This window comes from Anguilla rostrata, chromosome 4, assembly GCF_018555375.3.
Source record: "Anguilla rostrata isolate EN2019 chromosome 4, ASM1855537v3, whole genome shotgun sequence".
In the NCBI taxonomy this organism is placed as follows: Eukaryota; Metazoa; Chordata; class Actinopteri; order Anguilliformes; family Anguillidae; genus Anguilla; species Anguilla rostrata.
The window spans coordinates 46,085,738-46,113,698 of record NC_057936.1 but is presented as its reverse complement, the minus strand read 5'-3'; the positions used below and the strand labels follow the sequence as shown (position 1 = coordinate 46,113,698).

Sequence of the window (27,961 nt, the reverse complement as noted above, 5' to 3'; positions counted from 1 at the left end):
TAAAAATACCCTTTAATAAAAGCTGAGAAAATACACTATAACCACATAATTGTTTCATAACAAATATACAATTGTGCAGTAGAGCCAAACTCTATGGAGGGCACGGTATGTGTGTGCGTGTGCATGCCCAAAGTTAAATGCAATAACTGCGGGAAACAAACAAACATATGCAGACCTTTTTATTCTCAATGTATTAATACAGTCTGGGCAAAATATATTTGGTCAAGTACACAAAATAACTTATTGATCGCAGGTCCACACATTTCCATTCCTCTGGCACTAGGTGCGAGGGGTGTGGGGCGCCCCCCATCACGGCATCAAAATCTCATTCACCATCCTGACAGCGGACTCATAAATGACTCTGCAACAGAAGGTAAAGCACATGATGTTACAACGGTGGCACTCCCAAAGCTCCACCAGAGAGGCCAGCCGTAATGCGGCCAGTGGAGACTCAAGCCAAGCAACGGCCTTAAATGAAAACCGCAGTAGTCAAGCCACTAGTTTCAACCACAAGGCTCAAAAGAGCAGCCCAGTCCAGTGTAACAGCAACGCTGAGAATGAACATTACACTTGAAAAGCACAGCATGGAGAAAGAAACTCAACTGAAAACAGCCTGAGGATTTACTGCAGCAAGGCATGAACTTGCATGTACATTACAGAAATGCCAAGTACATCCATGTACACTATACCACAAGATATTGGTACACTGACTTAAATGTATGGCAACAAATACACACTATATGACCAAAAGTATCTGGACACCCCTTGGTCTGGGGCTTGTTTTTCATATGTATAGAAATGGTTTTGTCGAGAATGGTGTGGGAGAACTTGACTGGCCTGCACAGAGCCCTGACCTCAACCCCATCCAACGCCTCTGGGATCAACTGGAAGGCCAACGGCAAGCCAGGCCTAATCACCCAATCAATGCCGGACCTCACTAATGCTCTTTTGGCTCAATGGAAGCAAATCCCAGCAGCAATGCTCCTACATCTAGTATAAAGCCTTCCAAGAAGAGTGGAGGTTGTTATAGCAGCAAAGGGTGGACCAACTCCATATTAATGACCATAATTCTGGATGAGATGTCAGGTGTCCACATACTTTTGATCATGTAGTGCACATTACAGAAATGCCAAGTATACCCATGTAGAATATACTGCAATATATTCAAACACTGACTTATATATTTTACAGTAGTGCATCTTCAAGAAATTATTTTAAAAAGGCGTGTGGCATGTGTGTGTATATGTGTGTGTGTGTGCACTTGTGTATGTTCAATATATTGCAGTATACTCCATTCCCAGGTGCATGGGGGCTAAATAAATGCACGGTGAATAAGAGAATACTGGAATGGAGAACAGGGGAATAAGGGAACAGGGAATAACAGAATAATGGAATAAGGGAACAATGGAACAAGGGAATTGGGAATAAGGGAACAGGGGATAAGGGAATAAGGAATAATGGAATAAGTGAATGGGGAATAATGGAATAAGGGAATAACAAAATAATGGAATAAGGGAATAACAAAATAATGGAATAAGGGAATGGGGAATAACAGAATAATGGAATGGGAATAACGGAAAAATGGAATAAGTGAATAATGGAATAAGGGACTGGGAATACAAGGACGATAAATAAGGGAATCAGGAATAAGGAATAATGGAATAAAGGAATCAGGAATAAGGGAACAGGGAATAAGGGAATAATGGAAAAAAGAATAACGGAATAATGGAATAAGGGAATTGGGAATAAGGAAACAATGGAATAAGGGAATCAGGAATAAAGTAATGATGGAATAAGGGAACGGGGAGTGGTTTACCGCTCAATACTCCCGCTATCCTCCGCTGTGATGGAGTAGTGTTTCTGCAGCTGCCTCTGCATTGGCACAGCTATGCTTTTCAGATCAGATTTCAATTTGCCTGCTAAAAACAAACAGCATGTACAAATAATTATGTGCACACCAAAATAAATGCATTTTTACTTACTTAATGTCTCTTAATCATTCACAGTGGAAGTCATAATTTGAGAAAGTGAAGCGTTCTCTGTACATATATTAGCGGTATTTTAGAAATGAAGGCCTGCTCTTCATATTAATCAGTTACAATTTCCAATGCTTAGCGTGCCCAGTTTTGACTTACTTTGTCGCACCACTGCCAAAATGTGCAAGATTGCAGCCAGTCCAGTTATTCCGTCAATTGCTTCCGATTCCACAGATGAACTGATTTCAGCCAGAAATGACCTGGGACAGAATTTACTCAGTCATGAATGTTCTGCAAAAGATCTTACATGATATAGAATGGGGCTGCCCAACCCTGCACCTGGTGATCTACCATCCTGTAGGTTTTCATTTCAACCCTGATTTTCCACACCTGATTCTACTAATTAGTAGCTCAACAAGATCTCTAGCTGTTGCATGAGGTGTGCTTTGTTAGGGGTGGAGGGAAATCCTAAAGGACGACTGATCGCCAGGAAGAGGGATGAACAACCCTGATGTAGACAGCTTTGCAGCTGTCCTTATATAACGCACCATAGAGAGCCAATATTTAGCACATTATCCATTTATTCAGCTAGATAATTCCCGAAGCAGTTAAAGTTGAGTACCATGCACAAGGACACTACGGTCTGTCTGGGAATCAAACCCGCAGCCTCCTGCTGATAAAGCCCGTAGCGCACTACGCAATTAGCCACGCTGCCGCCCGGAACGCCGGAGCACTGCGGAATTCCGCTGTTACCTGGCGACCTGGGGGGATTTGAGAACGACCGCCAGCAAGCTGCTGGACAGCGGGGGGAGGTCTCGGACGGTTTCCGGTGTCGTCACCTCCTCCGCACACGAGACCTGCGAGAGGAATCCGAGCTCAGATCTGTCGCGCAAACGCTACAAGCAGGCAGTCTCTGATTGAAACGTGAAACCGTGAAATATGAAACTTGCATAGTACGAATGTAGGGAAAACGGAATTTAGACTTCAGATGCCGCAGGCCTTACCTTGCGAAAAGAGTGCCGTATTTCCACAATGACGGCAGCAAAGAGTGTTGAAAAGACCCCGTGTATGGCCTCTGAATTGGCCGTTTTCCAGTCCTGGATGACATTGAGGAAGTCTCCCAGAACTGCCATAGTTGAATGGCAAAGCTACAACAGAAGAGAAAGCTTTATTAAACACAGCAGATCTGTACAGCTTCTTATACCAGATATACATATCTTAACACTACAGTTGCAATATTGAGGTGATCTACTAACTACCATTTACAAAAAATGAATCAATTTGGGTCAATTTTTTTGCTTATTGTGGCTGTCAAGTAAAAACATGTCACTTCAGTCATACGCACACAGAAAACTCACACCCAACTCTGCGTACTGTAAATATCATATCATAAAACAATACAATAGAACTGAACAGCTCAACAAATGCTGGTTTAAAAAGAAAAAAAAGAACTATACTATTGCTGGTAAATGAATAAAATGAATAAACCATTTCCAGCTGTTCCTGAGATTTCCTTTATTTGACATATAAAGGTTTTTTACACAACTGCGATGATAAATGTAGTTTAGAGGAGGAAACTATCCCCTATTCATTCAGTATGGAAACGATATGATCAACTCCCACATCATCCTAACTACAAACCATGTGACTGCAATAGAGAGTGCAAGTAAAAGGCATCACAATTCATGGCAGTGTGTTTACACAAGACCCTGTGCCTTTCAAAATGACCTCTGACCCCCCACTTCAGCCCATTTCTTTACCAGCAGGCCCTCTTCTGGCTGCTTGCGCAGTGTCCGCGCCACGGTCTCCAGAACCTTCTGGAAGACGTTAGCGACGACGCTGAGGAGGACGCTGAGCTGGTCGCTCGGGGTCTGGGCAGACTGGGCCAGGCAGTCTTCAGCCACCTCCTTCAGCACAGACAACAGCTGTGGCAGGCACTGGTAGCCCTTCTCTGCAAGACAGAGCACACAACTTTCCTTTAAACAACGGCCGTCAGCCAATGAGCTCGCAGTCTGTTACAGCAGGGGGCCAGCATTGAGCCAATGAGCTCAGTTTGTTACAGCAGGGGGCATGAATTGAGCCAATGAGCTCACAGTTTGTTACAGCAGGGGGCCAGCATTGAGCCAATGAGCTCAGTTTATTGCAGCAGGGGGCATGCACTGAGCCAATGAGCTTGCAGTTTGCGGCAGCAGGAGGGCCGGCACTGGTGTTAACGGGTATACTAATGGCCACCTGTGCGATGTGCCATACAAAGAGGCCTTCCTGCGCTACAATGCCAGCCTTCCATGGAACCAAGAACATGTCCTTTACAGACACGCACTGCACTACCATACAAGACAAACACAAAAGTGGAAAAATGCAGTGATAATTGGATTTCAGACCAGACTATATTTTTTAATAAAATATTACATGTCTAAAAATAGCATGATATGATTTGTATACTCGTCCGAATACTATGAAGGGTTGCCATATGCAAATAATACATTTTGCTTCAAGCAATTAGAGCATATTTCATTTTCATAAGGGACGACTCATTGCCAGTGAGCTCACAGTGCACCATGGGAAGGGAGGATATGTTATCTGATGCCACCTGAATGACACACAATGCAAAGTGACCTCCCAGTGCCACTGCCTTAGTCACATGACTGTTGCGGTTGGGTGAGGAGGGGATATTTTAAACCATAGCTTTTGAGACCTTGGGGGAGCGTAATAAGGCCAGATTGTACAGTAGCAGTCAGGACGGGCCCAGGGGCAGCAGAACGCCCAGAGCGGGGGTGTGCAAACATGTCCGCTGCTTCACCGTGCTTCCATGCTGCCATCTTAAGCACCGTTCACACCCGTCTGAGGACTGGGCGAGCAGATAAATCTGCACATTACAGCACGCGGCTTTCCACCATTTTAAAACATTCACATATTTCAAAATGATTAAAACCATTTTAAGTGACGTTAATGCTCATATCAGTAACTTAAGCCACAAGCCGTCCAGAATAAAAATTGAAAAAACAAAAAACCTCTCCATTTAGGTATAAATATCAAATTGATAGATTTTTCATTAACAAAATTATAAATTAAAGTGAAAATATTCTATTAAAACCACATTTCCATGATTGAATGTCAATTAAAGCCTTTAAAAAAAGCTAACAAACATTGCATTTACTGCAGATGAATTGTGCCAGACCAGTATACTTTCAACATGTCGGTGAAAAACAGTCAAATGAAGCAGTCCGAGTAGCATGAACGAGTAACCAATCCCGCGATCTCCAGACAGTCACCTGACAGCAGCACCACCGAACACAGGTGAAGGACCTGCCCTTTGAACTCCTCGTCCGCAAGTCCCACCATCACCATGTCTCTGCACACGGCCAGGCACGTCTGCAAACAAAGCGCATCAATTCAACATTAAAGCCAGAGCCTGAGAGCTGAGTGTCCCAGCGGAGGACAGTGCAGCGGCCAACAGCGAGCGGCACGGAGAAAATCCAGAATTCATCTGCCGTCTACTTTACCACCGACTGCGCACTTACAATTCAGGCACCCCACTGGCACTGTGAATCGGGTATTACCAAGGCCACAATAACAACAGAACAGCACATTAACAACTGAGCATGTGACCCGGGGGATGCTGATATTGAAAACAGCAGGGCGGCTCGCATGCAAAATGGTGGACGAGTCGACACATTTTGCATTCATTCCATTACTCCTTCATAAATGCCATCAAAAAAAAAAAAAAAACTTTCATATATTTCAGACATGAGGTAAGTAATGCAGGGATTCGGTGTGTAATAAACTGCATGCAGCAGCTGAGAATGTAAAATACGCTGGTTTTCCTCTGGAGGGAATGAGACAGCATGCAGGGAGGTCTGAGTATTACAAGAGGCATGGAATTTACAGACACCATATGCTTACATATGCTTATTATTAAAAACAATAATCAATCACTAGTGGGGCGTACTGTACAAGGGTAAGAGCCGCACGGAAACCTTAACATTTTTAAGCCCAAATCAGTGCATGGCCACTTTTTAACATCGATCGTTCACGAGAGACAGACCACTGGGCCTGCTTCTGTCTCATTCGCTTCAGAGAGATGGATCGACAGGAGACAGCTCACTGGGTCAGCTTCCTCTACATTCGTTTCAGAGCGACCGATCCTCAGGAGAGTCCACAGGGGCAACTTCCTCCACATCTGCTTCAGAGCGTCAAATCTGCAGGAGACAGACCACTGGGCCAGCTTCCTCTACATTTGCTTTAGAGAGACAGGTCCTCAGGAGACAGTCCACTGGGCCAGCTTCCGCCTCATTCGCTTTAGAGAGATGGAGCCCTGAGAGACAGACCACCAAGTCAGCTTCCGCCTGATTTGCTTCAGAGCGACCGATCCTCAGGAGAGTCCACTGGGCCAGCTTCCGCCTCATTTGCTTCAGAGTGTCAAATCTGCAGGAGACAGACCACTGGGCCAGCTTCCACCTCATTTGCTTCAGAGTGACCGATCCTCAGGAGAGTCCACTGGGCCAGCTTCAGTGTGACAGTAGAGAAAGGAAATCTAAACGCCGGTCCTGTGTCTCTTTGATGTGCTCTCCCATGTGCAGTGGGAAGACGCTGAAAGCCTGCTGGCTATTTATATAACAGACACCAAGCGCAGCAGACCTGCAGCCTGGAGAGCGTGTCCCTCTCGGGCTCATACGGTATTAATGAACGCCTCACTCGCAGCGCGCTCCAGCCACACCAGGGACAATGCAGAGAAAACAAATACAGCACAACTGCAGCAGCAATCCCACAGGTCCCCACGAGCGTAGCATCACAAAGCACGTCCATAACCAGCGTGCGCTAGTTATAACTTCATCACAGTTCAGTCAGCTCAAAACACGTCCTTATCCTGCAGGAATGTAGTAGTGCAGATATATTTCAATGTCAGATACGCAATGTGGACATTTTTATGCTAAAGTAAGATGTGAACATACGCGCGATGAAACGCTCTGCTTAAAAAGGTACAAAAGAAGGGAGCCTCCGGTGGGATTTGAACCCGTGACCCCCAGATTTAGTGCGCAGGCTGCGGCACCTGCACCACGCACTCACCTCCACGGCACGCTTGGCCAGCGCCAGCTGCTGCTGGGACACGCTCCCGTCGTCAGGGGCGACCATGAAGGGGAGGGCCCTCTCTGCCACCCATGCTGCAGAGTTCTCCAGGCCCAGGAAGTAGTCCCTGCCCTCCGAGAACTACAGAAGGGAGAAATAAAGACTGCTGACCCTTACAGTGCAGACCACTGCTCCCTTCTCTTAATTCCTTTCTAAAGCGTCTTGTTAACTGTTCACACCCAGCTAATAACAGTGGTGACGCTGCTCCCCAGAAACATTTCACGTGGCCTCTGAACTTTGGTTGTTTACTACCGCATCAGGAATAATTAGAGAATAAGATGAAAAGAAAGGCACTACACCACTTGGTCGTCATGACCATCATTGCGCTCGATAATGATCATTGTGATATATGTAATCACCCAGCCCTATTCCACAGGAGAGGAAAGGCAAACGCTCACCTCACCACTAGACTCAACACTTTCAACTTTTAACTGCTAAAAACTATTCCTTTTCAGGGGGGGCGCTTTCATACAGTGCCAGCAGCAAATCCTTGGTTGTGCTTTAAACTTAAGAGAGGCTCTAATAAAGGTTCAGAGAAAGGTCAAAACAAAAAGAGACTGAAGGACAGAAGTGTGAACTGGAGGAAAAGAGAGAGAGCGCTCACCTTGTGCTGGAGATGGGCGCTCAGTCGACCGTGCAGGCTGAACGCTCGCAGCGCGGTCTCTGCCTGGGCCTGGCTGCCTCCGATGTCCGAGGAGCTCAGGCAGAGGTACAGCGCGGACTGAGAAAGAGGGGAACGAGCGCAGACTGAGAAAGAGGGGAACGAGCGCAGACTGAGAAAGAGGGGAACGAGCGCAGACTGAGAAAGAGGGGAACGAGCGCAGACTGAGAAAGAGGGGAAGGAGCGTAGGGCATGAGCACTAAAGCTCAGATGCGCTCATTCTGTGCTTCAGGCCCCGCTGGAAAGGCACAAATACCCCCCCCCCCCACCCCCCTCCCCCCGCCCCCAGCGTTTCATTGCTTATGTAACCCTGCAGAACACTGAGGCCACTTTTCAACCGCCTCCCTGGCAGGTATTAATGTGAAACATTACCTCCGATGCACCGTAAGCAAGCTCTGCCAGGCTTTTCATTTCCACTGCAACAAAGCTCCTCGGTGGATTATGGGTTACATTCATAAATGAATGGGGCTAACGGCTAATGGCATTAGCATCTAGAGTGACGGGCGCTTGTCGGTTTACTCAATGCCCATCGGCCCAACGCCGCCCAGCCTGTGCTGACGTTCCTGTGACCTCAGAAGAACCCGGGACAGAGGTACCTTCCAGGAGGAGAGGGACTTGAGCAGGTGGTTGAGCTGGGTCTGCTTGAGGGCGAGGAGGCAGTCCCGTTTGGAGGTGCTGGTCAGCAGGTACTCCAGGTACTCCAGGCCCAGGTCTGGCTTCGCATCCACGGTCTCCTGGATGCGGACTCTGCGGTCAGAGTCCCTCTTCCCCTGCTGAGAGATCACAGCACCACACGTACTCACATTTAGGGCTGCAACTCCCACACGTATCCCCCGATATGGATGTAGATTCCCTCAAACTAAAGTTGGCACACTGGACTTTGACCTCATATTCACTGCTTTTGTGTCACTGAGCAAATACTTTTGCATTTAACTGTAGGTGGGATTCCACCAGGAACTAAGGATTAAATTTTTTTTTTTTTTTAAAACAACAATTAAAAAAAAAATAATTAAAAAAAAAATATATATATATATACACACATTTTTTAATAGTATCCTGAGATATTTTGATATGAGCTATGTAGTAATATCTAGTTAATGCAAGAAGGCCATTAAAAAGTTCAAAGCTGAATGTTGCTCTGAATGGGAGGGGGGTTGGGTTAATCAACAACATAAATGATAACAAAGGACAGCCGGACTGAAAAGCAGCATAGATGATGATTTTTAGGGGAGAAGAGGGGGGGGCGCACCGTTTTGCGCGGCAGGCCCTCGCTCAGCCACTCGCCGATGACCTCGGTGATGTGGGACACCTGCCCCCAGCTGCACAGGCAGTCTATGAGCGTGCTGTACTGGGACGCGGCCGCCCCGGCCTCCAGCCTGCGCAGCTTCGACAGCACCCCGCAGCTGTGGGAGAGACACAGAGGACACGTCAGCGCCCCCCGCTGGCCAGCGTCACCGCGCGGCGACGAGCCGGAGGAGCCGGACCGACCTGAAGGTGGGGACGGCGGCGGCGGGGATGAAGGAGGCGATGAGGATGAGAGGGACGGTGCAGCGCTCCTCCTGAGAAGATGAGAAACCAAACAAGCGCTCAGCTAAGGCTGGAAGCAAGGCCTGGCAGCGTCCATGTGATTGAGAAATGCACATCACATGATCACTTGGTGTTGCTGCTAATTGGCGGTCTTATCAACACCCAACAGATAACAGTAGTGCCATTTTCTCCCCAAAAGCATTTGAAAGCTTCTGAATTTTGGATGTTTACTACTGTATGAGGTACAATTTAAGAAAAGAAAAAAGAAAAAAAAAAAAGAAAGGCAACACACCACATGGTGGCGATAATTGTTACTGCATCCGATAACTATCACTGTGGTATATCGCCCAGACCTACACTCCACTCTGCCGTCCACCAACTTAAACACGCACGCTCCCACAGGAACGTGACCGAGGTTCCTTAGTACCTGAAAGACACGGAAGTACTCGGGTAGCACCCCCGCGAACTTGGCGGTTGTGTACTGCAGGGCCTCCTGGTTGAGCTCCAGGGACCTGCGGATGCTCCTCCAGAGTATGACCACCACCTCCAGCAGGCTGGCCATGGTGGCTGTGTCCTGCAGGGTGAGGATGTCCTCCAGCACCTGGGAGCCAAGGGGGCCAAAACGCAGAATAAACAAACATCAGACACAAAACAAACATCAGACACAAAAACAAAAATCAGACACAAAAACAATCATCAGACACAAAACAAACATCAGACACAAAACAAACAGACACAAAAACAAACATCAAACACAAAACAATCATCAGACACAAAAACAAACATCAGACACAAAACAAACATCAGACACAAAACAAACAGACACAAAAACAAACATCAGACACAAAACAATCATCAGACACAAAAACAAACATCAGACACAAAACAAACATCAGACACAAAAACAAACATCAGACACAAAAACAAAAATCAATGACAGCTATAAATACAGAGGAGACACCTAATACACTTCAATCTCTCTGCTGTGTTAGGCAGTTCGGCCTTCAAAGTAGTATTAATACAGATAGGCAGGCATCTCATATTTCTACATGATATTTCCACCATCTTTTGAGTGTTTTTCTTCCCACAGGGAAATGTTTTTGTACCTCATTTGCTCGTTTTTTTTAAGGGGGTTCATGCCTGGTTTTTTTAGTTTTCTCTGTAAAGTGTCTATGTTACAGTGTCTCCGTAAAAAAAAAAAAAAAATCTAGTTCAAGTGTACCTGCCCAATATAGTTAATCAAAGGCACAAAGAAGCTAACATTCAACTCAAAGTGCACGGCTCACACATCATTTGAACTCCTGCTTTTGCCAATCGATATTTTTAATTAAAGTAAGGATAAAATAGTAATTTAGGAGATATGTCCAGGCGGGAGCCTTACACTCTACTTGCAGTGCTAATACACCACTCTTACTCTGAAAGGTTTTATGAATATGGCCCCAGGAATCCTTAAGCTGCAGCACAGGGCTCTCACCTGTTAAAGAGTAACTACTACCCACCCTACAGTGTATAATAACATGGAGCTCACTAAAGCACCAATCAGAGTGTATAATAACATGGAGCTCACTAAAGCACCAATCAGAGTGTATAATAATAAGCAGCTCTCTAAAGCACCAATCAGAGTGTATAATAACATGGAGCACACTAAAGCACCAATCAGAGTGTATAATAACATGAAGCTCACTAAAGCACCAATCAGAGTGTATAATAACATGGAGCTCACTAAAGCACCAATCAGAGTGTATAATAATAAGCAGCTCTCTAAAGCACCAATCAGAATGTATAATAACATGGAGCTCACTAAAGCACCAATCAGAGTGTATAATAACATGGAGCTCACTAAAGCACCAATCAGAGTGTATAATAATAAGTGGCTCTCTAAAGCACCGATCAAGAGTATATAATAATAAGCAGCTCTCTAAAACACCAATCAGAGTGTATAATAATAAGCAGCTCTCTAAAACACCAAGCAGAGTGTATAATAACATGGAGCTCACTAAAGCACCAATCAGAGTGTATAATAATAAGCAGCTCTCTAAAACACCAAGCAGAGTGTATAATAACATGGAGCTCACTAAAGCACCAATCAGAGTGTATAATAATCAGGGTTCATACACTTTTTCACCAATGATTTTCAATGACTTTTCCATGACTTCTCCACAACCTTTAACTGAATTTCCATGACCAAAACAAATGACTTTATCTCAGCGGGACGATTTAAAATTATTTATTGTAACACTAAGTAAAATTAGGTCTGCATCTGAAACATATGGTGCCTCTCTAAAACAAATAAACACCAGACAGACACACTTAGATACATTCTTTCATTTTTTAATTCGAATAGTTTAACATTTTCGTCAATGTCTCAAACAGGGCTCGAAATTGCGACCATTTTGGTCGCATATGCTCCCAAAATTTAATCTGTGCGACTTCGAAATATAATTGGGAGCATTTGTGCGAGTGCAAATAATTGTTCTGGTGCAACCTTTTTTTTTTTTTTTTCAGTCGAACGTCTCTTTCTCTGTACATTCGCTAGTTAGTACACTCAGTATGTGCCTTGTGAGCTGACGGTGACCCTTCTAATCAATCGTGAGCTTGACATTCTTACCTTTAATGCTGATTTTAAATTGGTTAATATTAGCCTTCAATCACTCCCTTTTGCAGCGCTCCACTGTCACGCGACACAGAGAGCTAATGCGTTTACTTGTTACCTGAAGACAAAAGTTTATGTTCAATTTATTAGCGTTATCGAAAGCTGAAAAGTTGAAGCGAACGATTACGGCATTTTTATTTTTTTTGAAACATTAACGTAGCGTTTTGTGTAGCGACCCGGTTGAAACAGCTAATTTCTCCGATGCAGTTTACTGGCGGTTGATTTAATTAGCGGTATTAATGTGACGAGAAGCGCTTTGTCGTTTGAATGTATAACACGCAATTCCTTGAAGAGTCGACACATTTTAGGCGTGACAGTTTAACTGTTACTTGTAAACCGTACTGTTATTGTCGTTTTTTATCAATAAAAAATCTATTGCATATATTGTTGGTGCTCCTTACATTTTGGTGGGTGCTCCTAACTTTTTGAAATTGGTAGCACCAGTGCTACCAAGTAAAGAAAGTTCATTTCGAGCCCTGATATATAATTGAAGCTGCACTTCCCTGGCATATTGTTGGCACAGTAGGGCCTACGTTTACTAACTGCTACATTAGCAGAAGCGTGCCTGTTGGGCGTGCCTGTAAACAGACTGAGCCAGACCGAATTAACTTCTCACACCACCAAAATACCACGAAGGTTACGTGCCAATTTACGTTTTATTACTATACATACTATTTTTATGATTGGATTAATTAGCAATTGTATTTGATGCAACTGTAGCTATATTTCCATTACTTTTCCAAAACTTTTCAAAAAATATTATTTTCCATAACTTTTCCAGGGCCTGGAAATTGCATTTTAAATTTCAATGACTTTTCCAGGTTTTTCATGACCGTACGAACCCTGAATAATAAGCAGCTCTCTAAAGCACCAATCAGAGTGTATAATAACATGGAGCTCACTAAAGCACCAATCAGAGTGTATAATAATAAGCAGCTCTCTAAAACACCAATCAGAGTGTATAATAATAAGCAGCTCTCTAAAACACCAATTAGAGGTGAAGCACAACTCCCACTGATGAGAAGAGGTGACAACAACCGGTTGAGAATTGGTTGGAATTGGATACTGCAGGCTGGCATCAGCAGCTATAGGGGTCCAGACAGCAAACAGGGGGTGTCTTTAAAAACGACCCACTCGAACGCCAGCGTCTGGTCTCATTTTGAACTGCCGCCTCCGAATATGAAGTGCTTATGGTCAGATGGTTTCGGGGCGTTCGGGGTGTGGGGTAAGTGAAGTGCATTCGGACACACGAGCAGCGGTCTGACTCACGCTGGTGTTCTCCTTGTTGCTGCTCTCCGTCTCGTTCGGGTCCTCCTGCCCGTTCCGCTGAATGCAGGCGTTGAGGCAGCGCCGGATCGTCAACATCAGCTTGGCTGCGATGACAAGGCACATTAAACAAGCGGCCACACCTACTGCGCGGGAGACCAGCGTTGATCAGAGATGGAGATTACTGAAAGTCCTGATGCTGTACAGTTGTGCCCTTTAAACCTGTACTACGGCAGACTGCATACCTGTCCTCCCAGGCAGTGTCTGATGGCTACAGTTCAAAGAGAAGAAACCCCTTTATTCTCAGTTACCTTCTAAGTGCAACATCAAACCAGATTAGGGAGAATATTTAGATTAGGCACTTTAAGCATCTGACTTGCAAGAAAGAATGAATTACTCCTATGCCAAAAACGATTTAGGACAGCGATTTAGAAACATAAAACAGGACGAGACACAGAATGTGAGGTGCATCACACATGACACTGCGAGGCTTTCTTTAGTCTGCTGGGAGGAGCTCACCTATGTTGGTCGGGGCTGTGTAGGCACTTCAGCTTGGTGGGAGGAGCTCACCTATGTTGGGCGGGGCTGTGTAGGCACTTTAGCTTGGTGGGAGGAGCTCACCTATGTTGGTCGGGGCTGTGTAGGCACTTTAGCTTGGTGGGAGGAGCTCACCTATGTTGGTCGGGGCTGTGTAGGCACTTTAGTCTGCTGGGAGGAGCTCACCTATGTTGGTCGGGGCTGTGTAGGCACTTTAGCTTGGTGGGAGGAGCTCACCTATGTTGGTCGGGGCTGTGTAGGCACTTTAGCTTGGTGGGAGGAGCTCACCTATGTTGGTCGGGGCTGTGTAGGCACTTTAGTCTGCTGGGAGGAGCTCACCTATGTTGGGCGGGGCTGTGTAGGCACTTTAGCTTGGTGGGAGGAGCTCACCTATGTTGGGCGGGGCTGTGTAGGCACTTTAGCTTGGTGGGAGGAGCTCACCTATGTTGGGCGGGGCTGTGTAGGCACTTTAGCTTGGTGGGAGGAGCTCACCTATGTTGGGCGGGGCTGTGTAGGCACTTTAGCTTGGTGGGAGGAGCTCACCTATGTTGGTCGGGGCTGTGTAGGCACTTTAGCTTGGTGGGAGGAGCTCACCTATGTTGGTCGGGGCTGTGTAGGCACTTTAGCTTGGTGGGAGGAGCTCACCTATGTTGGTCGGGGCTGTGTAGGCACTTTAGCTTGGTGGGAGGAGCTCACCTATGTTGGGCGGGGCTGTGTAGGCACTTTAGCTTGGTGGGAGGAGCTCACCTATGTTGGGCGGGGCTGTGTAGGCACTTCAGCTTGGTGGGAGGAGCTCACCTATGTTGGGCGGGGCTGTGTAGGCACTTCAGCTTGGTGGGAGGAGCTCACCTATGTTGGTCGGGGCTGTGTAGGCACTTTAGTTTGCTGGGAGGAGCTCACCTATGTTGGTCGGGGCTGTGTAGGCACTTCAGCTTGGTGGGAGGAGCTCACCTATGTTGGGCGGGGCTGTGTAGGCACTTTAGCTTGGTGGGAGGAGATCACCTATGTTGGGCGGGGCTGTGTAGGCACTTTAGCTTGGTGGGAGGAGCTCACCTATGTTGGTCGGGGCTGTGTAGGCACTTCAGCTTGGTGGGAGGAGCTCACCTATGTTGGTCGGGGCTGTGTAGGCACTTTAGCTTGGTGGGAGGAGCTCACCTATGTTGGTCGGGGCTGTGTAGGCACTTTAGCTTGGTGGGAGGAGCTCACCTATGTTGGGCGGGGCTGTGTAGGCACTTTAGCTTGGTGGGAGGAGCTCACCTATGTTGGTCGGGGCTGTGTAGGCACTTTAGCTTGGTGGGAGGAGCTCACCTATGTTGGTCGGGGCTGTGTAGGCACTTTAGCTTGGTGGGAGGAGCTCACCTATGTTGGTCGGGCTGTGTAGGCACTTTAGTCTGCTGGGAGGAGCTCACCTATGTTGGGCGGGGCTGTGTAGGCACTTTAGCTTGGTGGGAGGAGCTCACCTATGTTGGGCGGGGCTGTGTAGGCACTTTAGCTTGGTGGGAGGAGCTCACCTATGTTGGGCGGGGCTGTGTAGGCACTTTAGCTTGGTGGGAGGAGCTCACCTATGTTGGGCGGGGCTGTGTAGGCACTTTAGCTTGGTGGGAGGAGCTCACCTATGTTGGTCGGGGCTGTGTAGGCACTTTAGCTTGGTGGGAGGAGCTCACCTATGTTGGTCGGGGCTGTGTAGGCACTTTAGCTTGGTGGGAGGAGCTCACCTATGTTGGTCGGGGCTGTGTAGGCACTTTAGCTTGGTGGGAGGAGCTCACCTATGTTGGGCGGGGCTGTGTAGGCACTTTAGCTTGGTGGGAGGAGCTCACCTATGTTGGGCGGGGCTGTGTAGGCACTTCAGCTTGGTGGGAGGAGCTCACCTATGTTGGTCGGGGCTGTGTAGGCCCTTTAGCTTGGTGGGAGGAGCTCACCTATGTTGGTCGGGGCTGTGTAGGCACTTTAGTCTGCTGGGAGGAGCTCACCTATGTTGGTCGGGGCTGTGTAGGCACTTCAGCTTGGTGGGAGGAGCTCACCTATGTTGGTCGGGGCTGTGTAGGCACTTTAGCTTGGTGGGAGGAGCTCACCTATGTTGGTCGGGGCCGTGTAGGCGTGCGCATGCTGGTAAAACTTCCTGGCAGCCGTGGGGTTCATCTGAATGAGCGTCACACACCGCTCGCACCACACCTCTTCCGATTGGTTGACGGGGAAGAAGGAGTTGAAAAGGAGGCTGGTGATGCGCTTGGAGACGGGGTTCGAGTCGATCGCCAGCCGGGCCAGGAGATGCTCCATAGAGCACACTTTCCAAAACTGGAAGGGAGCAGAACGACGTATGCAGCACACGTCACGTCACAGGGAGGCCCACGTCGCCGCACACCGTGCGTGAGGTCGGTGCAGTAATTCTAACGCATAATTAAAGGGCGTCAAGGACATCACTGAATTTTAAAAAAGTTTACAGTGACCTTATTTGTGAATTAATTACTTTATAATGGCCTAAGATAAAATGTTAACAGGACATTAATACATGATTTACAATCGTGCTAACAGTTTATCAGCGAGCTTGCATGCCTTGGAAAACAGAATGCTAATGGCACCATACGTCATTGCATTTTCAATGTACTAGGATGGATAGATCTAAGGGAAAAGAACATTCTAGCACAATGCGCTTTCGCAACCTTGTATTATCCACATTTAAAATCGAGCACAATCAAGGCTGCAGAGACCCTGGAGTTTAAATGCATTCCCACTTCATGACACGAGGGGCAAACCTCTCTGCATTAATATGCAACAAAATGCAATCAACGGCCTCCTTCAGAAAACATCAGCCCTTTCATTATCGCCTGGGCGAAAGTGTTTTTGAGTGCACTGCCTGTCTGCTGTACCCCAGCTGCTGATGAGGCCCACGGTAAAGAGAAAAGAAGAAATGAAATGCCACAAGAGATAAGTTGTGAAATGATGGACCTGACATTTGGAATGTCGGTTTGGGCCGCCTCCAGGTCTGCCCCGGAGGTGAAGGGTTCGAGCACACTGCGGAGGTGGGCAGAAGCACTGCTTACGGATGGATGTTCGGGGGGGGAGGAACGGGGGTGTACTCAAACTCTCAGCACCAGGGGGTGATGTGAGGAGGGCAGAAATGGCTTGTCATTAATCTTAAAAAAGGTCATCCGCAACTATCGGGAGTAAGCGGCTCGCCATGACCACGCTTCCTCTTTAAGACCTCTTCCTCTTCTTCTAGACCTCTCCGCTGCATTTGACACTGTGGACCACTCTACCCTCCTGTCCTCCCTGGCAGCAACAGGGATCCGCGGCACAGTCCTTGACTGGATTGAGTCCTACCTCTCTGACCGCTCCTTCCAGGTTGCCTGGGCGGGTAAGGTATCACCACCCCGTCCCCTCACCACCGGAGTTCCCCAGGGCTCAGTCCTTGGTCCCCTTCTCTTCTCCATGTACACCAGATCCCTTGGCCCTGTAATATCTGCCCATGGCTTGTCCTATCATTCCTATGCCGACGACACGCAACTCTTTCTCTCCTTCTCCCCATCGGACACACAGGTCCCCGCCCGCATCTCCGCTTGCCTGAGGGACATACAGAGCTGGATGGACAATCACCACCTGAAGCTCAACCCGGGAAAGACGGAGCTAATCTTTATTCCTGCTCTATCCTCTCCCCTCCTCGACTTTTCCATTTCCTTAGGGGACACCGTAGTGACATCATCACCCTGCGCCAAGAATCTCGGAGTGATGATGGACAACAGGCTGTCCCTCTCCAACAACATTGCAGCAGTAACCCGGGCATGCAGATTTTTCCTATACAACATCCGCAGAATCCGCCCCTCTCACCACCTACTCAACCCAGCTCCTGGTCCAAGCAATGGTTCTATCCCGCCTGGACTACTGCAACTCTCTTCTGGCTGGACTACCGGCATCTGCCACCAGACCCCTGCAGCTCATTCAGAATGCTGCGGCTCGTCTGGTCTTCGACCTCCCCAGACACTCCCACGTAACTCCCCTGCTCACTACCCTCCACTGGCTGCCTGTTATAGCTCGCATCAAATTCAAAACATTGGTTCTAGCATACCAGACAGTCAAGGGATCAGCCCCAGCATACCTTCACAAGATATTCAAACCCTACATGCCAGCCAGATCCCTCCGTTCTGCTACCTCAGGACGCCTAGCACCTCCCCCTCTTCGCACCTGCACTTCCAGAACACGTCTCCTGTCTGTTCTGGCCCCACGATGGTGGAATGACCTCCCTGTGGAGGTCAGAACAGCTGAGACTGTGACCCATTTCAAACGACGACTGAAGACCCACCTCTTCAGGCTGCACCTCTCCCCATCCCTCCCTTCCCCCCCTGTAAATGACTAAACTTAGGGTTGTAACTAGGCAGCTGTCTAATAGGTGACTTAGTTGATGCGCCAGTCTTAACGACTACTTGTATTTTATTTATTTTTATTTTTCCATAGATTGCGTTGTTGCCGTTCTCGTTGTTAGTGTTAATCAGTTTAACCACCAGGGTCCAAGTTGAACTATGCGGTTGTTCCCTGTACTTGGACCGGTACTTCTCTCTAGGGGTTTCGTCATACTTGTTCCTGGTTATGGTTATACACTTTGTTGTACGTCGCTCTGGATAAGGGCGTCTGCCAAATGCCTGTAATGTAATGTAATGTAAACGCTCAGTAAAGCACGAGCCTTCCGTCGCCCGTCATGCAGAGACGCTGACGAGGTTCCCCGTGTTCTCCAGGGATGAGTTCAGCTAAGCCAGGTTCCTTTATTCCCACCCGTTTTCACTACGCATTCAGACGAGCGCGGGCACCGACGCGGGCACCGCCGCGACGCGGGCTCACCTTGGCCGCCCGGACGGCTTTGATCTTGAGCAGCAGGTCCACGAAGGCCACGCGCACCTTCTCCGAGTGGTCGTGCAGGCTGTTCTTCAGCGCTGGGAGAAGCTGCTCCAGCAAGGGGTGGCACATGTTGTTGTCCAGGATGATCGTCATGCACTGAGGGGCAATCACAGCAGGGTCACGCGGCCGTGAGCGGCGGGCTCTTTTTAGCCTACCGTAGCATTTTCCCCAAACCTCCAATGCGCTCTGCCGAGCCTCTGAATAGCGCAAGATGTGAGAATCGGAATGAATCACATTTTTAGACTTGGGGTGACATAGCTCAGGAGGTAAGACCGATTGTCTGGCAGTCGGAGGGTTGCCAGTTCAAACCCCGCCCTGGGCGTGTCGAAATGTCCTTGAGCAAGACACCTAACCCCTAACCCCTAACTGCTCTGGCGAATGAGAGGCATCAATTGTAAAGCGCTTTGGATAAAAGCGCTATATAAATGCAGTCTGTCCATTTAGACCTGAGGCCCTCCCGTAATCGCTGGAGGCTGTCAGTCTAACCCAGATCGGATCACAGAGCGCCGCGGCTTTACCTTGAACACGGAGCACCGCACGTCTGCCGAGTTCACGTCCGCCGCCAGCTCCAGCACCAGCCTCTTCAGGAAGTCGGTCAGGATGGTGGGAGGGATCACCTCCCAGTACTTTGCCAGGATTTTGCAGACGCCCAGCACCGCTGTGGAGCGAACCAACGGCTGGGGGTCTTCCAGAAGAGACTGTTCAGCGCAAAAACCCAAAATCTTCAACAACAAACGTCAAAACTCCAGCTCCTCGCGAGCTTTGCAAACGTTACACGACACGTTATGATCTCAACGGTCACACTTTGACAGCAGACAGCAGGCAACAGCAAGTCCTTTCTTACTATTTGAGTTAACCAGCAGCACTTGTGGGGAAGGCAGTAACTCACAAACAGTGTGTCCAGCTGTCTCTGGATGGCGCTGTCCATCATCTCGCTGCTGAGGCTGGGGTCCTGCACGGGGAAGGCCTCGGTGAAGAGCAGGGCCGCGTTGGCGCGCACCTCTGAGTTAGCGGCCTGCGTGGGCAACACGTCAGCAGACCATCAGCGCAGATCACTAAAAGGTGCCAAATCCTGCACATTTTACACGTTGTGTTTGTCAACGCTGTCAAAAACTGCTCAGCAGTTTTCATCAAGAGCATGAAGTTGAATTCACTTAAGCCAGAAAGCCAAAAATATGTTGCTCAGGCCACGGTGTTTGAACCACTGGCACTGTATTGGAAAACAGACCCTCGTCTAGAGTGTGTAGAGATGAGAGTGGGCGGTCTGGAGCCCTATATGTACACCCACTGGAAGACATTCAGGGGCCAAACTTCTTCAGCAGTTCTTTTCACTCTGCAACGTAATTTAGCAGTTCTGTGGAACGCACTTCCCAGGAGCTCAGTTAGAAAGCCATAGCCACGCTGTACCTTCAGGCCTCTCCACAGAATGGGTTTGTAGAGCCTGTGCAGCATCTCGTCCACACCCTGCCGAAGCTTCTGCTTGTGAAAGTAGCTCAGAATCTGGACAGGGGGACAGAAGTGCACATTCACATCATTAACGCAGAAAACCCAGCTTCAGACGCTGCGCCAGAAGCACACAGCTCTGGCCTCACGCGACCTCCACCTTCAGTACCTCACACCAGCAGCACCTCAGCTCTGCATTACAGACGTGCGAACGCTCAGAATGCTCTCTATCCAGCGATACAGCGGCTGCTGAATCTCCACCGTTCTGCATGGGCGATGACACTCTCTCTCACTTGCAGGAATGGTGGGTAATATTCAGCATCAGCCATTAAAGCGGGCAGATGAGAACACACAGGAGACGGCTCTGGCAGCGGTGTAGAGCTCACTGCGTGCATTATCACAGGCTGCCGTGTGTACCTGCAGCATTGACTTTAGCTGTACTACCTGTCTCACTTTGCCATGGACGGGGGTATTCCTGTACAAGAGAACTGCATACTGCATGAAGTCCTGGATACAGGTCGTCTCGATCTCCTAGAGCAAAACAAGATGAACAAAAACTCAGAGCACACGCCCCACCATTTTATATTATATAAAACCACACGACAATCCACAGACTGGACACATCATTGCTTTAATGTGTGTTTTTCAGGCTATCTGCCTATCTTATAAAGGGGAGAGGGTGCAGGCCAGTGTAATAACATGCAGCTATAGTGCAGGGTAACATAGCAAACTGTAGTTTGGGTTAAAACCTGTAAATATACCTGAAGGAACAAGTCAGAGGCCTTCTTCCACGCTCTGAAATATATCTCAGCCACATGATCTGTGATGACCCTACAACAAACAGAGACGATATGCACTCAGGCTAATCCACATGCGACAAAATGGTGAGCGAACAATGTAAAATATCAAACCCTTTAATTCCATCAAAGCAGAAGATGCATTGCATTAATGGACTTCACTCTGGATTTATGAAACAATTAACATTGAAAATAAGCCAATGAACAAATCTTAACTTGAGAAGTTGGGTTTATGTTTTAGCTGGCAAGGAATATTTACAATCTGCAAGTTAGTGAAGATGCTGATCCTGAAGATCACAACATGAATATACAGGCCCCAGTCACTAAACCACCAACAAAGATTAGCCAGCTTAAATGTGCAAATGAACCAAGCACAAGAAAACAGAAACTCTTCACTGATAGTGAAGCTCTCCTGTTCCTGCTGCTCAGGTGTGTGTGTGGCTAGTCACTAAAGTATCCCACAGGACAGTGAGATTAGGAGATGTGATGGCGTTTGCACACTCAGGCGGACACTCACTTGGGAAAGAACTGCAGCTGGTTTTTAATCGTCCCGTGAATCATGCCGATGAATTTCACATCCCAGCTGAACAGGAAGGTTAGAAAACGCCTTCCCTGTCAGAGCAGATACGAGAGAGAGAGACAGTAAACACGGGGATTGAGACGAGAGAGAGCGTAAGACTGAACAGATAGTGAGCGATCCCAGGGAGATAGAGAGGGAGAGAGATGGAGAGAGCAAAAGACTGAACAGATAGTGAGTGATCCCAGGGAGATAGAGAGGGAGAGAGATGGAGAGAGCGTAAGACTGAACAGATAGTGAGCGATCCCAGGGAGATAGAGAGGGAGAGAGATAGAGAGAGCAAAAGACTGAACAGATAGTGAGTGATCCCAGGGAGATAGAGAGGGAGAGAGATGGAGAGAGCGTAAGACTGAACAGATAGTGAGCGATCCCAGGGAGATAGAGAGGGAGAGAGATGGAGAGAGCAAAAGACTGAACAGATAGTGAGTGATCCCAGGGAGATAGAGAGGGAGAGAGATGGAGAGAGCAAAAGACTGAACAGATGATGAGCAATCCCAGGAAGAGAGAGAGAGAGTGCACCGAGCCAGTGGCCCAGCAGGGGGCGCAGCGCTGCAGGCGGGGGTGACGGGGGGGCTCGGCTCAGCTCACCTCCTCACGGCGGATGTGGGCCACGCTGAGGAAGCACTGCAGCAGCAGGTCGGCCACCTCTCTACTGTCCTCCGCCTCAAAGTCCAGCGTGAGCAGCACCTCGTGCAGGCTCCACAGCCTCTGCATCTCAGCCCACTGGGGGACCGGAGAGACGGGCAGACGTTACACACCGCACAGACCCGCCAGAGCGCTCTGCAGCGTCCACCCGTTTAACATCCTCCCTCTGCAGAACAGCGTCCGCTCACACCAGGAAGTAACATTCCTCACAGACTGCAACTACACCGCACTCACGAGGATGAAAATCCTTCTACCAGCAACTGGGATATCAGAGGCTGCAAATAAGCAAATATTTCTGCTAGTAAAAATGTTAGCAAAAACTTGACGTGGACTCTTTTGGAAACAAGAGGGACCCAGCTAAGGTTCTACTTTAAAATATTTTAGGAATATCAAAAATAGTAAAAGCAAATGCCGTAGTGAATCTAAATCAGAATAAATAAATTAGAAACTTATCAACAAGACTGAAGGCCTTATTGTTAGACTAATCAAATCTTCAAAAAGATACTGTAAAAATCTTTCATTGTTGGATCAAGACATTTTAGTAATGCAAAGACTCTCATGCAGTTTCATTTTAAGGGTGAACCGGCACCCGTGTAATATTATGCAAAGTCCCCTGACACAAGCCCCTGGCATCGAGAGCAACATGTGCGATTTCCCTGCGTTCAGCTGAAGGTAAATGCCTCCTTGCAGAAGTCAATGAGTTTTCATTTCTAGCTGAAAGCCACACAGGCCAGTTAAGAGCAGCGGTGAGCGCTCCATTACCGGCTTGTTGAGCATGAGGCTCTTCTCCAGGCAAAGCAGAAAGGCCGTCCTGCCCAGCTCCTCCCGCCCCTCCAGCCCCTTCACCCACCAGGCCTCACACAGCTGCTGTACCCCCTGCTGCACCAGCACCTCCGAGGCTGGCAGGCCGCTCAGAATACCTGCAGGAACACAAGCCCGTTACTAACCCTAAAACCATTACTAACTCCGCAAAACTATTACTAACCCCCTAAACACGTTACTAACCCTAAAACCACTACTAACCCCCCAAAACCTGTTACTAACGCTAACCCAAACCCGTTACTAACCCTAAAACCATTACTAACCCCCCAAAACTATTACTAACCCCCTAAACACGTTACTAACCCCAAAACCATTACTAACCCCCCAAAACTATTACTAACCCTCTAAACACGTTACTAACCCTAAAACCATTACTAACCCCCCAAAACCTGTTACAAACACTAACCCTGTTACTAACCCTGAAACCATTACTAACCCCCCAAAACCTGTTACTAACACTAACCCGTTACTAATCCTAAAACCATTACTAACCCCCCAAACCCATTACTAACCCTAAAACCATTACTAACCCCCCAAAACCTGTTACTAACACTAACCCTGTTACTAACCCCGCAAAACCTGTTACTAACGCTAACCCAAACCCGTTACTAACCCTAAAACCATTACTAACCCCCAAAACCCATTACTAACCATAAAACCATTACTAGCCCCCCTAATCCTGTTATTAACGCCAACCCAAACCCCGTTACTAACCCCAAAACCCATTACCAACCCTAAAACCATTACTAACCCTCAAAACCTGTTATTAACGTTAACCCAAACCCCATTACTAACCCCCAAACCCGATACTAACCCTAAAACCACTACTAACCCTCAAAACCTGTTACTAACCCTAAAACCATTACTAGCCCCCTAAACCTGTTACTAACCCAAACACTAACTCTAACCAAGGTTACTAACCCCCCTATACCCTAACCCCACTCCATTACTAACCCTAACTCTAGCCCTAACACCTGGAGAGACAGAACACTAATACTGCAAAGTGATACCTGGAAATAGATACCAGGACTACTACAGGGCTAACTGCAGGACAGCAACCACTAACGACGCAGTGGTCACCTGTATAGTGACCAGTACTACTGCAGGTGGTCACCTGGGAAATGTTAGCACGATACGTGATGAAGTGACCAAAAGCAAGCACATCCACACGCTTAACCTGTTTCTGTTTAAATACATGACCCCACTCACCGTTTAATATGTTGGCGCATTCCAGCAGCACACCGTAAGTGTCGTCCTCCTGGATCACAGCTACAGAGGCAGTAGCCACTGCAGTCACCCCCGCAACAACCGCCATAGTTTGTTTCTGGACAGGCAGAGAACGCCTCAATTGGATTAAAGGCATCATTAAAAAATTAATCAAAAATAAAAAACACGTCACAATATCTAGCAATTGTTTTTAAAAGCCAATGAGAATGAAATCACGCATCAGTGATAATACACATTCAAGACAATTTAAGTTTGAAGTACGGAAATATCATTCTACGAAGCCACTTTCCACAGGATAAAGTCATGCCTAACGGCTCCCTATTTCACGCTTTACTGTACATAGTTTTAGAGAATAAGTCATGCTTTTTTTGTTGAACCAAATATTAGAATGGGCAAGATACATTATCTAAGCGACTCTGACCATTGTATGCCTGTTGGTGCCAGACATGGTGGTTCCAACGTCTCACAAACAGCTGCCCTCCTGGGACTTTTTATTTTATTTTTTTTTACAGAGAATAGTGCGATAAACAAAAAACTTTCAGCAGGCAGCAATTCTGTGGCTGAAAACTTGTTAATGAGAGAGGTCCCAGGAGAATGGGCAGACTTGTTTGAACAGAAAGGCCACACATGCTCAAATAACAGCTTTTTTGTAACAGTGGTGTGCAGAATGACATCTTTAAACGCACAACACATTGAACCTTGAAGCGGTTGGGCTACAGCAGCAGAAGACCATGCCGGGCTCCTGTCAGCCAAGAACAGGAAGATGAGGCTATAGAGCGCGTGTGATCACCAAAACTGGACTGAAGATTTGTGGTGGCAATATCATGGTGTGGGGAATGTTTCTCAGCACACAGTAGACCCCTTAATACCACCTGAGCATCATTTGAATGCCAGAGTACCTAAGCACTGTTGCTGACCATGTTCATCCCTAAATAGCCACAGTCTAACCTTATTCAAATAGACACTTCCAGCAGGACAATAAGGCATGTCACCAACCACACGTCATGTATAGCTGGTTCCACGAATATGACAGTGACTTTAGCATTTCCAAAAGCGTGCACAGTCCACAGACCACAATCCAATATAGCATCATTGGGATGAGGTGGAATGGGAGGTTTGCAGCATGCATGTGTGGCTGAAAAATCAGCAGGAACAGTGTGATACTATAAAGTCAGCATGGACCAAAATCCCTTAGGAATGTTTCCAGCACCTTGTTGAATCCATGCTGTGAAGAATTCTGGCTGTTCTGGAGGCAAAAGGGGGTTCTACCCAGTACTAGATAGATGTACCTAATAAAGTGACCAGTGAGTGTATATTGTGCGTGTGAGTATGTGTGTGTATGTAAGTGTTTTTGTGTAGGTGCATGTGTGTGAGTATGTGAGTGTGTGTGCGTGCATGCGTGCGTGCATGTGCGTGTATGTGTGTGTGTGCGCATGTGAGTGTATGCATGTGTGTGTGCATGTATGCACGTGAGTGCGTGCGTGTGAGTGTGTCTGTGTGCATGTGTGTGTGTGTTCGCGTGTGTGCATGAATGAGTGCATGTGTTTGTGTGTGTGTGCGTGTGAGTGTATGTGTGTGTGCATGTATGAGTGAGTGTGTGCGCACGCGCATGTGAGCGCGTGTGAGTATGTGAGTGCGTGTGCGTGCATGCGTGCGTGTATGTGTGTGTGTGCGCATGTGAGTGTATGCATGTGTGTGTGCATGTATGCACGTGAGTGCGTGCGTCTGTGTGCATGTGTGTATGTGTTCGTGTGTGTGCATGAATGAGTGCATGTGTGTGTGTGTGTGAGTGAGTGCATGTGTGTGTGCATGTATGAGTGAGTGTGTGTGCGTGCGCGCATGTGAGCGCGTGTGAGTGTGTGTATGTGTGCATGTGCATGCATGTATGAGTGTGTGTGTGCGTGAGTGCCTGTGAGTGCGTGTCAGTGTGCGTGTATGAGTGTGTGTGTGTGCGCGTGAGTGTGTTCGAGTGTGATTGTGGGTGTGTGTGTACATGCATGTATGAGTGTGTGTGTGCGCGCGAGTGCATGCGTGTGCATGTGAGTGCCTGTGTGTGTGTGCGCGTGTGAGTGCCTGTGTGCACGTGAATGCATGTGAGTGTGTGTGCATGTGAATGCGTGAGTGTGTGCAAGTGTATGAGTGTGTGTGTGTGTGTGTGCGTGGCAACCTCACCAGGTCAGCAGACTCCTCCACTTCCATTTCGTCCTCACTGTCGTTCTCCATGCCATTGTTCCAGCGCTCCATGGGGAACGCTGCGAGCGTGTCCACCAGGAGCCTGGTCAGTCTCTCCCACAGCGCCTCCCTCTGGCCCTTCGGCAGCTCCTGCAGCACCTCCTCCAAGTCAAAAGGGTCTGCATTGTCCTTCTGGACAGCAGGAGATAAGCAGAGTTTTTAAAGAACCTATTTTTAAGTCTGCATGTGAGAAGCAGGAAATTGGACAGGCACATTAAGTACAGTGACACCAAATTTTCCAAGAGGGATTAAAGAATATTGTTATATCATTTAGTAGTGGAAAAACGAAACGTGGCACATGTATTGTTTTATAGGACAAAATACATTTTTATAGGAGACCTACGTTGGTATAGATGTGGGGAGGAAGGAAGTGCGTTATGCCAGTGTCTGAGAATCTGGTGTCACCACTGAACTACATACAGATCATTGGGTGTCACACATCGGCACTGTGTGACATCACGGTAGCGTCAGCATTTGAGACATAACCACAACAATCAAAAGTTCAAGACAGCCATGGAGATCCAGACCAAGACTGCTGGACTTAAGTATAAGCAATATGTTGTCCAGGTTTTAATGAACAAAATGTGCATACAAAACTCCCAAAGAATCAGCACAAATAATATATTCCTTAGCACTCGTTAGAACAAGGTGTAGGAAAATCTAGAATGCAATAATCCAGTTAATGACATTCACCGTTATACCGAGGTTTGCAATATGTAATGAGAGGTATTGTCAGTTGACCACCCACGTTATTATCCAGCTACACTTAAAAAAAAAAAAAAAAACAGCACTTGCCAGGCTAGCTGATTAGCTATGAAATGAGCAATTTAGCTATAGCAATACCAGCGTCAACGTTACTTACATGTAGTTGGATAAAGTTCAGGAACTCCAGTACATTTTCTTTTCTGACAGACCGTAGAAACGCTTCTCGCTTATGCATTTTCAGCTCGCTGACAATGTCTTAAAGGTGCTGGTACCGATGAAACACAAACAACGAAACAGAAATAAGCTATTGTGTGTAACTCAAAAATGTATAACAATGGAAATGCGAGTTATAAGTTAGCTAGTTGTTATCCATTTTTACTACAGCAGCTAACATTAACCATAAACAAGAATACGGTTAGTAACCTGTTAGTCTAGCTTCCTTGAAGATCACAAAATCCTTATGAATTAACGTTAGGTAGCGTTAACCAAAATGTCACGTTACTAAAGTCACTATAGCGAAATTCAATTAACGTTATTGTGCTGGACTTATTGATGAAGTTAACTAGTCTAGTTAACGCTAGTGTGACTAGCAATCCTCGTTAGCTAGCTAGCCACGGTTTCAAATCCACGGCGCAAAATCAAAACAACTTTCAAAACTTTCCCAACAGTGCCAGTTCCCCACCATGGACGCTAGATTTATCCAACTAAAATAAAACTTTCCTATGATAACCAGCCAATTATAATATTCGAAAAAACATGCACAATTATCCGGCATTTATTTTACACTTACCCTAAGACAGTTCTGGTTTGACACATACAGCTGGTAACGTTAGCCCGCGCAAAATTGAACTTCTTTGACTAGACTACGTAAGCGAGCGT

General features: G+C 47.3%; 1 protein-coding gene across 5 annotated transcripts; it reads right to left on the bottom strand.

The window, feature by feature from the left end:
* Window positions 1-164: 164 nt before the first annotated feature.
* Window positions 165-27,961, bottom strand: ncapg2 (non-SMC condensin II complex, subunit G2). Of its 5 annotated transcripts, none has more exons than XM_064332763.1 (29): window positions 27,873-27,961; window positions 27,240-27,347; window positions 26,318-26,509; window positions 24,128-24,242; window positions 22,859-23,016; window positions 22,040-22,174; window positions 21,392-21,486; window positions 20,839-20,908; window positions 20,522-20,608; window positions 20,042-20,134; window positions 19,524-19,649; window positions 19,153-19,332; window positions 18,578-18,730; window positions 15,820-16,042; window positions 13,214-13,317; window positions 9,719-9,892; window positions 9,253-9,323; window positions 9,014-9,167; window positions 8,361-8,534; window positions 7,708-7,824; window positions 7,502-7,534; window positions 7,044-7,184; window positions 5,249-5,348; window positions 3,737-3,927; window positions 2,981-3,124; window positions 2,730-2,833; window positions 2,136-2,236; window positions 1,817-1,919; window positions 165-361 (listed from the first exon to the last, which is right to left on the bottom strand). In XM_064332763.1, exons 2-29 carry the CDS (start codon window positions 27,315-27,317, stop codon window positions 310-312), a joined length of 3,468 nt encoding a protein of 1,155 aa, XP_064188833.1. In that variant the 5' UTR covers window positions 27,318-27,347; window positions 27,873-27,961; the 3' UTR covers window positions 165-309. The 5 variants fall into 5 exon arrangements, with proteins under 5 accessions (XP_064188833.1, XP_064188831.1, XP_064188832.1 ...); XM_064332761.1 differs by having other exon boundaries at window positions 8,361-8,537; window positions 27,873-27,960; XM_064332762.1 differs by lacking the exon at window positions 27,873-27,961 and adding an exon at window positions 27,506-27,754 and having other exon boundaries at window positions 8,361-8,537.